At 23.2% G+C, this 15,347-nt stretch overlaps 2 protein-coding genes across 11 annotated transcripts; both read left to right on the top strand.

Moving 5' to 3' along the window:
- The first annotated feature begins 2,040 nt into the window (after nucleotides 1-2,040).
- On the top strand, nucleotides 2,041-12,356 carry LOC724724 (ATP-dependent 6-phosphofructokinase). Of its 10 annotated transcripts, XM_026443249.1 has the most exons (19): nucleotides 3,302-3,416; nucleotides 3,503-3,612; nucleotides 4,102-4,219; nucleotides 4,319-4,470; nucleotides 4,538-4,727; nucleotides 4,801-5,011; nucleotides 5,183-5,291; nucleotides 6,728-6,916; nucleotides 7,007-7,197; nucleotides 7,292-7,370; nucleotides 7,710-7,736; nucleotides 7,837-7,857; nucleotides 8,114-8,218; nucleotides 8,295-8,501; nucleotides 8,598-8,750; nucleotides 8,837-9,161; nucleotides 9,245-9,467; nucleotides 9,535-9,699; nucleotides 12,061-12,356. In XM_026443249.1, the coding sequence occupies exons 1-18, from the start codon at nucleotides 3,320-3,322 to the stop codon at nucleotides 9,674-9,676; spliced, it is 2,649 nt and encodes an 882-aa protein (XP_026299034.1). In that variant the 5' UTR covers nucleotides 3,302-3,319; the 3' UTR covers nucleotides 9,677-9,699; nucleotides 12,061-12,356. The 10 variants fall into 10 exon arrangements, with proteins under 10 accessions (XP_026299042.1, XP_026299041.1, XP_026299033.1 ...); XM_026443248.1 differs by lacking the exon at nucleotides 12,061-12,356 and having other exon boundaries at nucleotides 3,294-3,416; nucleotides 9,535-10,932; XM_026443255.1 differs by lacking the exon at nucleotides 12,061-12,356 and having other exon boundaries at nucleotides 3,296-3,416; nucleotides 3,503-3,517; nucleotides 9,535-10,932.
- A 293-nt stretch (nucleotides 12,357-12,649) lies between these two features.
- LOC410172 (translocating chain-associated membrane protein 1-like 1) lies at nucleotides 12,650-14,839 on the top strand. Its single transcript, XM_016914362.2, has 7 exons — nucleotides 12,650-12,976; nucleotides 13,283-13,459; nucleotides 13,534-13,649; nucleotides 13,735-13,947; nucleotides 14,039-14,148; nucleotides 14,256-14,543; nucleotides 14,638-14,839. Exons 1-7 carry the CDS (start codon nucleotides 12,845-12,847, stop codon nucleotides 14,733-14,735), a joined length of 1,134 nt encoding a protein of 377 aa, XP_016769851.1. The 5' UTR covers nucleotides 12,650-12,844; the 3' UTR covers nucleotides 14,736-14,839.
- The last annotated feature ends 508 nt before the right edge of the window (nucleotides 14,840-15,347 follow it).

Below are 15,347 nucleotides of genomic sequence, written 5' to 3'. Positions count from 1 at the left end.
TCCCTTGTCCCAAGTTACGTTGTTCTATTTGTATTTATCATCAATCACGTCGTAATTGTAAATTATAATTATTATTATAAACGTTTACACGAAATAATAAATTCTGATAAAATGTCTCTAAAGAGAAAAATAAATCTCGATTGTCCTGCTTCGCAGTATTATCAGGTAAAATAATTCTGGAAGGGCAATATATTACTAATGATAAATTGTCGAGTCAATAATTCCAAAAAAAGAAAAAAAAAAAAAGAGCGTATAATATACAATATACGCTCTTACATCTTTACACAACAATAATTTATTTTAAATTTAATAAACACGCAGATATTCAAGAACTTGACGAATGATTTTAAAAGGAGTTAGACAGATGTAAGCACAATGTTCCTATAAGAATAGTAAGAATTCTTCTTTACGATTAGTATTTATTATTATTATTATTACCACTGTTTTTTCATGTTCGCAAGCTTCGCCATTTAATTTAATCCTCGTTGATTCCAAGATTCATCGCATGTAGATATCGAAGGGAATTAATAAGAGATAGGTAAGACACGCTAAGTTTTGATCGGAGATGTGAAGTGAAAATTTGTTTGATATCATTTTTCAATACTGATTCGAATTAATAAAAAAAAGAATCTAGAAATGGAGGGAATTGGTAATTTGAATAAAACGAATTGTATATTATTAACAATTATTCGTTTAAGTCTAATCGATTTGAAATAAAAGAGGAAAAAAAAAAAAATAACGTTTTAATGTTTATTTGGTTAATTTAAAATTGAGAGACTTGATAGTTTTACCGATACTCTTGTTTGTATCTTCTTGTTAACTTTTCGAAATTTATATAAAGATATTATGTATGTTTATATATTCGCCTACAGAAATACAGTAATTTACAGTTGGCTTTTAATACGTATCGGTGTGTAGATCTTTGTATTCTCGTCGCGTTGTAATTTGTGATTTTTTTCACACGTTTTCTCACACGTTTTTTCAAAGAAAATATTTGTCTTACAATAAAGGCTTCGTATTTTAAAATTTGTAGAAATCGATATAATCGATAGAAATAACGATTCGAATTTTCTTTTCTCAATTTTAAAAGTTTTTCTTATCTTTTGGGATATCTATGATTGTTCTTTATTTTAACGAATACGATTAAAATTGTAATTAATCAAATAATAGTTTATAATGTTTAAACATGAAAAATTTTTTCAATCATATCCTAAAAACATTTAATATTACATTTAATATTAAAACCTTGAAATTAGAATGAAAGATCATGCAAAATTAAGTATAAGTAATTTTACACCATTCTGTGATCGCAAGACCAGGCTTAGACCTTGGCCTACATATTTGCTGCTGTAGACTAATTTCGTTTTAATCGATTGCAGATAGTGATCATTGAAATGAATTATAATAATTATGAATTAAAGTAACAAATCGTTATATAAAATTTAAATAGAATTCATTTAGAAATAAAATATGAAACGAGTAAAAATGAAGAATTAAAGAATATATATATATACATATATATATATATATGGCGAATAATAAATATATGTCACCTTCCTTTCAAATCAATTTTCATTATTCACTGTATATTAAAGACAATGTTTTTTTTATATACAATAATAATATCTCATTATACTTAAATCTTTGATAATAATATCTCTTTTAATAGATAAAGATAATTAATTTCGGCATTATTATTATTATTAATTAAAAGATTTGCAAATGAAGATTATTTGTTGTTTAATAATCAATATATCAATTAAACGTAATATTCAATTGATAAAAATTAATTAACCAATCGATCAATTTAATAAGAAACACAAGTATTTTGAATTTTGTTTTTTCAAATAGCATAATTAAAAATAAAAATAACTCGACGCTCAGAAAAGAGACGTAAAAGTATTATTATTTATGACGTTCAAGATTCATTTTGTTTTAGTTTATTATTAGAATAAATTGCGTTGACTTAGTTGTGACGATAACAATCTAGTGAATAGTGAATCTAGAAAATAATGGTTGAATCAAGACTTGTCTTACTTATATTTTAAAATATATGAAGATGTAAGTATATGAATTTCTTTTTATCGATAAATTTTTGTATATAAAACAAATTAAAATTAATTTAACAAAGAATAAAAAACAATAATTTTATAAATTTTCAATGGGCAAAATTTAAAATAATTTAGCGAAAATTAAACGAAGATAATATTGTATTGTATCACTAACATCAATTCATATCACTATATTGTGTATCACTAACACCATCTACGGCCATTTCCTAAATTTAATACTACATAGGGTGGGGTGTAAGAGCTAGCAGATATTATTGGTGGGGAGCTTCGTGTCGAAGCACACGTAAAGGTCACCTTCAGTTTTAGTTCAAGTCTCGAAAGCAGTGTTTGATGTAAAGTGAACACCGTAGATTTTTCAAGTACAAATAATTTAAAACTTAAAAAGTTTTAAATTAACATTCATATTTTGTTTCTCATTGTAATTGGATATATATTTATTTGGTAAGTTAAAAATGTTCAATTTTCTTACATATACATGTTATAATATACATATAATAAATGATTTACTGATTAATTGTCAGTGACAGAATGATGGTATCTTGTATACATTGTTACAATAGATTATTATTTTTTATTAATTTTTAACTTAATTTATCTTAAACAATTAATAAATTATTTTACTGTTTATTAAGTTATGTATTTTTTATGTATTAAATTGATACTTGATCTTTATATACAAAAAATTACGTTATTTACAAATTTAATTTCAATAATCTATTCTATATGCAGTTACCGTTGTTCTAATGTTTTGATGCACAGTAATTTGATAATGTGCCAGATTCTATTGATTCTTCAAACATATGCTATTTTATTTTAAAATACGAAGGACTATCAATGACGTTTTGTATGTCCTTTAAAAATACCTTTTTAAGGTAATATCTTTTTATTATTTATTTTTAAATAAATACGATCTTAACTAGTTCAATGAAAATTTGATTCTATAATTTTATATCACAAATTTTATGATTTTTCATTGATTATTAAACAATGTTTAAATTTAAAAACTATTAATTATTTTTTTATGTAAAATAGTTATATACATAATATAAAAATGTTTTAAATATTCAGAAGAAGATTATTATGTAAATAATTATTGGTAATAAATTTCTCATAAATCGGATGCTATGTTCATGTTAATAACAATAAATGTAGTTTATAATATTTAATAGTTTCTTATTTTAGGTTATATATTTTATTTAGGACATAGAAATTATCTTTTAAATTTTTTGTATATTTATTTTTAAAATATGTCCATAAAGAATGATGAAACACAATGTCCTTGCACAATCAAAGATTCGAAGAAGGAAGAACTTTCTTTTCTCCTTCCATCCTTTCCAAAACAAAGTAATATATTATAATATGTATTATAAAATTTATCTCATTGTTAAGACAATGATAATTTCGGGAAGTAATATTAAGTTTTTTATTAGATGACAAAGAACCAGGTAAGGAAGACTTAAATGCTATGTCTTTTTATGCTATTAACAATGATAAAAGAAGAATTTATATTCAGAGCTTGGAATCACTGGCGCTTCCACAAGTAAGCTATTATAAGAGCTTAGTGGACATACATTTCTCTGTTATGTATAAATTATATAATTATACATTAATTATATATATTAATTTATATAATTTATATATGTATAATTTTTATATTTAATATACTGATAAAAAATTGAAATAAATAGTTATGAAGAATTAATTTATCATTTAGTATTGTCATTATAAAAAATTTAAATCTATTTATTAATAAAAAACTGCAATTTTTTTTTATAATATATAAATATATATTAAATAATATATAATATATAATAAAATGTAACAATGATAACAATAAAAATTAAATAAATGAAAATTAGTAATTTATTATATAAAATACATTGTATATATATATTACTTTGACAGTATTTATTAATAAAATTATTATTTTATTAATAAATATTATTATATATTATTATAATAGGATGAATTGAAATCTTTGTTTGATTTGAAAGTTTGCAAGAAAATAGGTACAAGAATTATATTGTAGGAATACAAGTGGTATTGGATAGACATGGCAGAAGATTTAGCAGCTCGGAGATTTATAAAACCTGGTAGTCATAAAGATAAAGGCCTTGCAGTTTTTACTAGTGGAGGTGATTCTCAAGGTACAAAATGAATCAATAAAATAAAACAGAATAATAAATATGTATATCGATATAATACATGCTTAATTGATAAATTTCAAAAATAAAATTTTTTTTTAGGAATGAATGCAGCAGTTCGAGCAGTTGTTAGAATGGGTATTTATCTTGGATGTAAAGTTTTCTTTATTAAAGAAGGCTATCAGGGTATGGTAGATGGTGGAAAAAATATTCAAGAAGCTACTTGGTCATCCGTTTCTTCTATCATACATAAAGTATGTATTATGTATATCTATGCCTATATATTATTATATTTTAAATTAAATTAAGATTTTAATTTAGGGTGGTACAATAATAGGATCTGCTCGATGTCATGACTTTGAAGATCACGCTGGTCGCAAAAAAGCTGCAAAAAATTTAGTAAAACTTGGAATAAGTAATTTAGTTGTAATAGGTGGTGATGGTTCACTTACTGGTGCAAATCTATTTAAGGAAGAATGGTCAACCTTATTAAAAGAATTAGCTGAAGAAGGTAAGTAAAAAAACTTTGATATTTTTATTTTATTATGATATATTTGTATACTTTATTATTGTTATTTATTTAGGAGAAATTACAATAGACCAAGTAGAAAAATATGAACATTTACACATTGCTGGCTTAGTGGGATCTATTGATAATGATTTTTGCGGAACTGACATGACTATCGGTACTGATTCTGCGTTACATCGTATTATCGAAAGTATCGATGCTATTGTTAGTACAGCATATTCCCATCAAAGAACATTCATAATGGAAGTTATGGGTCGGCATTGCGGGTAAGTTAGTTGTTAAATTTTTTTAATGAAATTTAAAAAATTTTTGTTTTTTTAAATAAATAAAATAAATGAAAAATTTAATTTTTCAGTATTAAACAAATTCATATCTCATATAAATTAAAAAAATATTTGTTTTCATATTTTATATTCTATATAAAACTTTTTGAATAGGTATTTGGGAATTGTGGGTGCTTTAGCGGCAGAAGCAGATTTTGTTTTCTGTCCAGAATCACCTCCTCCTGCTGACTGGCCTGATAAATTATGTAAAAAATTGGGGCAGGCACGTTGTTTAGGAATTTTATAAATTTATTGTTATAGTGTTGTTTCCTTCTAACTTAATTTAACAAATTTAATAATTTGTTTTTGTTTTTAATGTATTTTTAGTTGCTTAATAATGTTATTAATGTTACTTTTATTTCTTCTTATTCTTCTTATAAACATTAAATATATAGCATTAAATCAAAAATTTTATTTATATAAATAAAATATATTTAATTTAAGAATAGAAACAAATTTTAAAATAATTCAGTGTAGTATGAATTTAATAAGAAGTAAAGTCTTTCAGATATCTGGCGTTAGCTTCTTGTTTATCTTCTGAAGCATGTTATTGCTTTATACCTGAAGTACCCTCAACAAGTAATTGGGTTGAGGAACTTTGCAAAGCTGTGCAACAGGCACGTTATGAATCATTGATCAATTATTATATATTTTCCTTAATAAATAATGCTTTTTTATAATATAATATTTATTAGCCAAATTATTATTAAATTTATTTTTGTTGAATTCATTAAATATGTGTCTGCTCCTGTATTAAAATAATTAAATTATAAAAATATTTAGGATAGGGATATAATAGGTATAATAGAATTATAATAGTTTGCTATTATTTATATTGTAAATTTCTCTTAGCGGCAATAATTTATTGCAAATATTAACTATTTATTAAATAATTTAAGTATTTGTGATCCACAAATTTGTAATATTTTACTAGTTTATCTATTATTTTCACATTTTTATCAATTCAAAGTGAAATTATTTTACTATAGTTACTATATTGTTATATATTATTTTAGCTAGCTTTTATAACATACTATTACAGTTACCTGGCCCTAGTGGCAGCCATATGTTCTGAAGCTGATTTTGTGTTCATCCCAGAGTGGCCACCTGAACAAGATTGGCCCAATAAGCTGTGCAAAAAATTATTACAGGTTCGCAATTTTTTTTTTTTAATTTTTTAAACGGTTATAAAATTAATCTATAAAATTAAATAATCTATGAATAAAATATAAAATTGTTATATTTTTCATTTTTTAATATTACAATTGCAATTATTTTAATAAATATTATCTTAGTTTATGCTCTTTTTGTTTTATTAGTAAAAGGAGGAATATATATATTTTCATTTCAATTTAATTTGCTCATAATGGTAAGCTTCTTATAATTCATTTGTAATTCTATTTTGTACACTGCTAACTTAAATTATGCTTGCTTAATAAATTCTGTATGTAATATTGTTTAATTTTTAATTTAACTAATTGAATGTTTGTTTATGTAATATAACTTAAAATATTAATATTAAAAATTATATTTCTATTCCTTCTTCTATCTTTAATTACTTTTTTTTAATTAATTAAATGTGTTGTATAAATGGTTTTTATATAAACTTATATAATTGTTATGTTATTTTTGACAAATATAAAATATATATAATTTCAGGAAAGACTTATGGGACAACGACTTAATATTATAATTGTAGCTGAAGGTGCATTAGATAGAAATGGTGAACCAATTACTGCTGAAAAAATTCATAAAGTTGTTGTAGAAAAGCTACAACAAGATACAAGAATTACTGTTCTTGGTCATGTTCAAAGAGGTGGTAATCCATCTGCTTTTGATAGAGTTTTGGTTAGTTATTATATAAATATTCATAGTGCTATGGAATTGTTTTCGTTTATTTTGAAAAATCAAAATATTTATTATATTTAATAATAATAGGGCTGTCGAATGGGAGCAGAAGCAGTAATGGCATTAATGGAAGCAAAACCAGATACTGAAGCATGTGTTGTTACATTAAATGGCAATCAAGCTGTAAGATTACCTCTTATGGAATGTGTTCGACGTACTAAGGGAGTAGCAAAAGCTATGGCCGATAAAAATTGGAATCTTGCAGTTCAACTTCGTGGAAAGTATGTTTTTATTCTATAAAATATATTTAAATTAAAAATTGTATTATATACTATTTTATAATAATATTTTTTATAATAATATAAATATTTTTAGGGGATTTGCTCGTAATTTGGAAACATATAAAATGTTGACCCGTCTGAAAGCACCTATAGAATGTACCAATCCCAATAAGGTATATTAAAATTATAAATAATATAAATTTAAAATTTCCTATAAAATTTTTAAACATATGATTATTGAAATAATCAATTTCGAAATAATAAATATATAGAATGTCTCAGTAAACACAATAAAAAAATATTTCTATAGTATTATTTATTCTTTAAATGGTTAAAATTATTTGTTATATATTTATTTATATATTTGCTACAATCAAAAAAGATGTTTAAATAAATTTTCCTGACTATTACATATAAAGGATACAAAAGATTATACAATACATTCTGGTTAATTTAGAATATATTCAATGAAAATTTATCTTTATTATATTTTTTATTTAATATTGCTTCAGGAAAGTAACAGTCCCACATTAACAAAGGTAAATCTGCATTAAAAAAAAAAGCTATATGTATACATATTTTTACATTTTGATGCTTAAAATAGCTTTTTTGACATTTTCATCTTTTTCTTTTTATTAGCAATTCACTTTGTATGGACAAGTGAGTTAATTAATTTATATCTTGATTTTTTTATTTTTTGGATCTAAATAAATTTAACTATTATAATATTTTTGTTAAATTAAAAATAAACATAAGCATATATAATAATGCCTAAAGGCATATATTATAATGCTTTTCAATCTAAATATTAAATACCATATTCAAATATAGAACGCATTTGTTTTTTTGTATGCATGCTATATAAATTAATATAAAATTTTTTTATAATATTAATGTTGAATTTTTAATGTTACAGAGTTGCCATTATACATTAGGTGTAATACATATTGGTTCACCTTCTTGTGGTATGAATGCCGCTGTGCGTTCTTTTGTTAGAAATTGTATTTATCGAGGAGATAAGGTAAAATTAATAAAATTAATTAAAATTTATAAAATTTGTTGTAATATAATAATGCAAATCTCATGGTAAATTTTAGGTTTATGGTATTTGTGACGGAATCTTGGGTCTTATAACTGGAAAATTTAAATTATTGGATTGGCCTTTTGTCACTGGTTGGGTATCACAAGGTGGTGCTCTTTTAGGAACTAAACGTGCTCCACCAAAAGAGGATCAGTTAACACAGATTGCTCAGAGACTTAAAGAATATGAAATTCAAGCTCTACTTATTGTAGGAGGATTTGAGGTAATAATTAGACTTAAACTATGTTGAAGTAAACTATATTTTTTAAAATAGTTTATTTATTATTATAATATATTATTATTACTGTTTTTCTAAAAGGGTTATCAAACAGGACTTACTTTTATTAATGCTAGAGATAAATTTGAAGAATTTCGAATTCCTATTGCAATGATTCCGGCAACTATTAGCAATAATGTTCCAGGAACTGAATTTTCATTAGGATGTGATACTGCTTTAAATGAAATTACGGAGGTAGAATTTCGCATATCTAGTATATTTTGTAATAAATTTGTTAATACAAAATTCGCATGATCGAATTCCTTTTATATTATTTTTAGATCTGTGATCGAATCCGTCAGTCTGCACAAGGTACAAAGCGTCGAGTATTTATTATTGAAACTATGGGTGGATATTGTGGTTATTTAGCTACTTTGGCTGGATTAGCTGGTGGAGCTGATGCAGCATATATTTTCGAGGAAAAGTTTAATATTAAAGATTTAAATCAAGATGTTATTGCAATGGCTGCTAAAATGTCTGAAGGTGTACAGAGAGGTCTTATTTTAAGAAATGAAAATGCAAATTTAAATTATAGTACAGATTTTATGCAAAGACTTTTTAGTGAAGAAGGAAAAGGCCTCTTTAGCTGTAGAATGAATATTATTGGTACTATTACTGGAATAAATATTATGGTTTTATATTTTTAATAAAACAATAAAAAGTTATCAAGTTTACCAATTTTTTTACAGGTCATATGCAGCAAGGAGGTTCACCAACTCCATTTGATCGAAATTTGGGCACAAAAATGGGTTCTAAAGCAGTTGAATGGTTTAGTGAACAACTAAAAAAAAATACTGATGCTAATGGTAAAGTAACAGCAATGGATGCTGATAGTGCAGTTATGATTGGTATTGTGCGACAACATTATAAATTTACACCATTCGCAGAACTTCTTGAAATGACGGATTTTGAGTAAGCAACAATATATTAATATTAATTTTAACTAAAAATATTTAACAATGTTTTATAAAATTTTTAGACATCGCATTCCAACATATCAATGGTGGATGAAATTACGACCATTACTTAAAGTTTTAGCAAAACACGAGTCTACATATGAGGAAGAAGGTCTTTATATCACTGTAGAAGAAATGGATGTTGATAATGATTCTCTTGTATAAATTACAAATGTTTGCAGTAAAAGGTAATGTTCCATATACACTATTCATAGTAGATTTTGTTAGTATTGTATGACATTACAATAATTATTTTGCGTTGATATTTATGAGAGAAAAAATATCAAACTTTGGATATACAATCATAGAATTTAATATTCTGCAAACATTAGTAGGTTAACATGAAATCAGAATGTATCATGCACACACGTATCGTTTATACATTCAATTACATAATAATAAAATGCGCGCTAATAACTAATCTTTTTAATGTAAATTGTTTTAATAAATAGTAAATTATTTCATATTATTGCTATAATCACAAAATATAGATTAATATTTTGTTCAAAAAAATATAATTATATATTTTGATTGCGGTTTAAAATTAAGTAAGAAGTAGGTACAAATATAGTACCTGAAATATGAAGGTAAGCTATATTTTAGTAATATAAGAAAATGAAGATGAAACATTTAAAAATTCCTAGATAAAAATTGAAAATTATATTCTTATTTACATTGAATGTTATTAGAATATATAAGCGTGAGAAAACATCGAAAAATAGAATAAACAAAAATATAAATATTAACATATAAAACATTTAAATGTTATAATATAGTAAAGAAGCATTCGATATAACGATTATATATGAATATAATGATAAAAATGAATACAATTAATGACGTTTATCTCTCGATACGACATTTGAATGCAATAGCTTCAAATCTTAGATTTTATGAACATTTTAATATATTTGATATCGGATTTTATCCTCATCTATTTAAAAATTTAAAAATTTGATCAATCACAATAATTATATTGCAATTGTATGAATCTTAAAAGTGCATGATATTTATGTTATCTAATTTTTTTTTTTTTTTTCTTTTTTTTTTGAAGCTTTAACAGAAATTCATTAGAATGGCAAATCGCTTTTAGAAGATATTGTACTCTTTAAATTTTTTAATTGCAATAATTTGAATTAAAAATCAAATTATAGCTTTCATGGCTATTTTACAATTTTGCAAGTAAATCTATTAGACTATATTTGTGGTCTGAGATATAAAATTAAACATAATGTGGCATCTTTCTTTAATGGAAACTTATCATTTGGTTTAGCTTTACCTATAGCTATGAAAAGCTATTCAAAGAATATACTTGTCTACCTCAAAACATAATTTGCAACGACAAGCGATACTTAGGACAAACTAAAAACCTAAGTCTTACTGGTTGCATATAACGTTAAAAGGTTTTGCTAAGATTTAAGGCTTGTGACCACAAGAATATTTAGATTTAATTCATGTTATTATTGTACTCGTATTATCATCGTACAGATATTAAACTCGAAATTATTTCCTCAAATATAGAAACATACAATTCCTATAAAGTTCTAGTTCCAAGTAAGTTATTTTAATATAAATGATCATGATATTTTATTGATTTATTTATATTTAAAAAATGATATGAATATTATGGAATAATGTTAATTAAAGTTTGCCAATGCATGTAGAAAATACTAATACACTTTTATGAAACTAAGTGACACATCCATTTAACATAAAATACAAATTGTGCAATGATCACAATGTTATCATATCAATGAGCACTTACATTCCTGGTCATCATTTTTAAAATATTTATGTAACAGCAGTTAAATTTACTTATTTGAGATAAAATATTTCTCATAAATATGAATAAGTATATACAAAGTATAATATGTATTTTTTATGGAATCCTATTAATTAAGTTTAATTATATAATAACAATAAAATTTCATGTCTATTTATAAAAAAAAATTATGCAATATTGTTTATTTAAAATCAATATCTATTTATTAAAAATAATTGTTCATGTAAGCAAAATTTTATCTGTGAAAATAATCTTTACAAAAAGATTATAATAATTTAAAAGATATTCCTTTGCATTGCCTTCATATAAGATTATTGAAAATATAAATTTATTGTGGCCTAATAAACAAAACGAAACTTAAACAGCACTTATATTCATGTATTAAAGTAAAATAAATAATAAATAAATAAAATAGCATTGGAATATATATAAAAGAAATTATAAAAATTTATAATAAAAAGAATAAATAAAAAATATTAATACTATAGTAAGTGCATAGGTTTTTGCGTATAAAAATACAAACTATACACACAAAATGTATTTTGTATAACTTTACGTGTGATTAGTATTTTATCGTATATCATATGTGTTCATTTGAAAGCATTATAGCAAAAAAATCATATGATCCATTGATAATTATGTTGATTCACAAACATATAATGTACAAATGTTACATATATAAATGTTAATGTCATATAACACTAATGATAAACTAGTAATACAATAAAGGTATAATGTTGGAAAAGTATTATTTTTACGATTACAGAAATATATTTTTGACTCATTGTTGACAATGAATTTTACAGTTTATCTCTGGCATAATGTATATGAAATTATTTCGTTCTGATATTAAATTGTTAAATATGTATTTTCTCTTTACTGTTGCATAACTGACGTATTTATTTATTAAACAGATATTTAAACTTTATATTTATGAAATATTTGTGGTAATTATATATTATATAATTATAGAACAAGAAATACATATGAATATATACATAAGGATATTGTGACCACTGAAAATGTACCTAATCAAATGTACCTATTAATAAAATGTATCTTATAAATTCTCCTGTTATTATTATTGTTCTATCATAAATGATTCATTATTCATAGAAATTGAGAAATATATCATTATGATATATTTATGATTACGATTATAATAATTGTCGCACTTAAAAACAACATAGCATCTATATAATAATAAGTACAGTATTATTAAACAAAGTAATTTTCATTATATTATAAAAAAATTAATATATTAATCAACATTATAAAAATAGAAGAAATATATAAATATTTATAATTTTTATAAATATTCAATATTATTTTGATTTACGTAGTGCCAACAAGTGAAGACAGAAAGCGCCACATTGTTCGATGTTGGCCTATGTATTACTTCTCAACAGGTATGTCTATGTGTAGGTTACTGGCAATTGAGTACATGAGTACATGCTACATGTTTAATTATTTGACGGCAGTGCTGTGATTCGTTATTATATAGAAATATTGACAGTGTGAAACCAAAAAAAAAGCTTATATTGCAAAAGATGGTTGCAATAAAAGGTCGCAAAAATTCAAATAAAAATCCTCCTATATTCAGTCATGAATTCATTATTCAAAATCATGGAGATATTGTTTCTTGCGTGGCTATGATTTTCGTAACGGGTCTAATGATACAAGTTGGTATTAATTTTGTCAATGATATTTTTCATATTGATTTAATGATTTCTTTTCGTTTTACATTACTATTTCATTTCGATCAATATTTAACAATCAATTTGTATCTAATATTAATTTTAATTATTATTCATATTGTGACCATATGTTATTTATTATTATTGATATTTGTTAATAAATAAGTATTAAATTAACTTTAGTTAATTGAACAAACTTAAATGAAATTGAAATTTATTAACACAATGTTCTTATTAATTATTTTAACTTGATTCATTTATTTTATCTTTATCTTTAATTATTTATTATAGGCAACATCACCATGGGCATATACATTTATTGCTATTCATCATAATATAACTTCAGATGTTGAAGATCCAACTATGCCAATGAAATATACTACTGGTTGGAAAGATGCATGTGCAGTATTTTTTTCCTTTTTAATAACAATTGTAATGCATGCTGTATTTCAAGATTATATCTTTGATGTAAGTTACATTGATTTCTATAAATTTGTTATTTTTAATATTTATAAAAAAATAATATTTATATTTTATTTTAGAAAGTTTCAAAGCGTTTACATCTTAGCAAAGTAAAACTTGCTAAATTTAATGAATCCAGTCAACTTGTCTTATTTTATATATTGTCTATTATATGGGGTATAGACATAATCATCAGGTAAAATATTTATTACATTAAATATGCAATTATTTTTTATATAATTAATAATTAAAATAAAAATTTATCATTTTTATTGTTTTAGAGAAAATTTGTTATTAAATATTATTTCATTATGGAAGGAATATCCAATACCATTATCTTTTTCCTCAAAATTGTTCTTTATTGGACAACTTGCTTATTGGTTGCACTGTTATCCTGAATTATATTTTCAAAGAGTGAAGAAGGAAGATATACCACCTCGAATTATACAAGCAACTATTGGATTCCTTTCCATTCTTGCAGCTTATATTTTTAAGTATGACATAATTTATATATATATGATATATGATATATTATACAATGTTTTATTGATTATATTATTTTTTAATATTTGTTTATTTAAATAGTTTCCAGCAAGTAGGTATTTTACTATTAGTTCCACATTATATAGGAGATGTTATGCTTCATGGAGCTAGGCTTATTCATTTTGTAGGCAAAAAAGAAAAAATAACAAAAAGTAAGTATGATCACTGAATATATAATTTTATATGAATTATTTGCATTTAAAAATGTAAAATACTTTTGCATCTATTTTTTATAATAAAATGATGGAATTATTTTTAGTGGCATTTCTTGTTGCAAATTCAACATACATTTTTGTACGCGTCGCAACACTAACTATTGCAATGTTAGTGTTTCTTTATGGTTTAAGTCAAATGGAAAGCGTATTTGATTATGCTGTTGGAAATTTTAATATTCCAATTATACGATTCACAGCTTTAAGCTATATTGTTATTTTCCAAATTTATTTATCTTATATATTTATTTCGAAACAACTTAAACGCGCCCGAGAAAATGTAGTTCCTGTACAAACAACAGTGAAATCAAAACAAAAATCGAAGAAAAAAGAAGGTAAACAGAATCTAAGAAACTTTTTTATTATGCATTTAGTTTAAAGTATATTTAATTTGAAAAGTATATTAAATTTATATTAAAATATTTTTAGGAAAAAAATCTATGATGTCTGAAGATGATGATTTACCAGAAGTTGATCAAGCAACTAAAAAAAATCTTAGATCTCGTTCATCTGCAAAAGTAAAATAAATATTCAATAAAGTAAGAGATTTATTTAAGGCTGATTATAAGTACCTATTTCATTTATCTATGTATTATAGAATTCCTGATATTATATATTCCTTATATTAATATTTATGAAAATTGTTATTATTTTAATATTATTTTAAAATATGATTTGATGTTATTTGTAGCTTATTTGCATTAACTCGTCAATTTTGAAAAAAGAAAATATTTAAAATATTACAATAAAATATAATATTAAAATATTAAAATATTATAATGTAATATGTAACAATTTTTTATTATATAAAGCTAGTTAAATTTATTTTATGAATATATTTTATTTAATAGAAATCCATTATATTATATATTGTGCATTTATATATAAAATATATATATCTCGTGTAATATAAAATTTGGATTAAAGAGATTCTGTTAAATTTTTTATCAATAGATTAGACAAAGAAAATTATAAAGCTAATTTGATATTGGAATCGTTTTCTTCAAGTGCATAAATTTTACACAAATATAAATAGACAAGGAGAAAAAATAATAGAAAAAGAACAGATACCAGGTAAAAATTTGGAAATTAGCATCATCTTCAAAATGCTGCAAATAAAATATATATGTAGAATATAT

Source organism: Apis mellifera, linkage group LG10 (assembly GCF_003254395.2).
Source record: "Apis mellifera strain DH4 linkage group LG10, Amel_HAv3.1, whole genome shotgun sequence".
Classification (NCBI taxonomy): Eukaryota; Metazoa; Arthropoda; class Insecta; order Hymenoptera; family Apidae; genus Apis; species Apis mellifera.
Note: the sequence above shows the minus strand (reverse complement) of the source record. Positions and strands in the feature narration are given on the sequence as shown.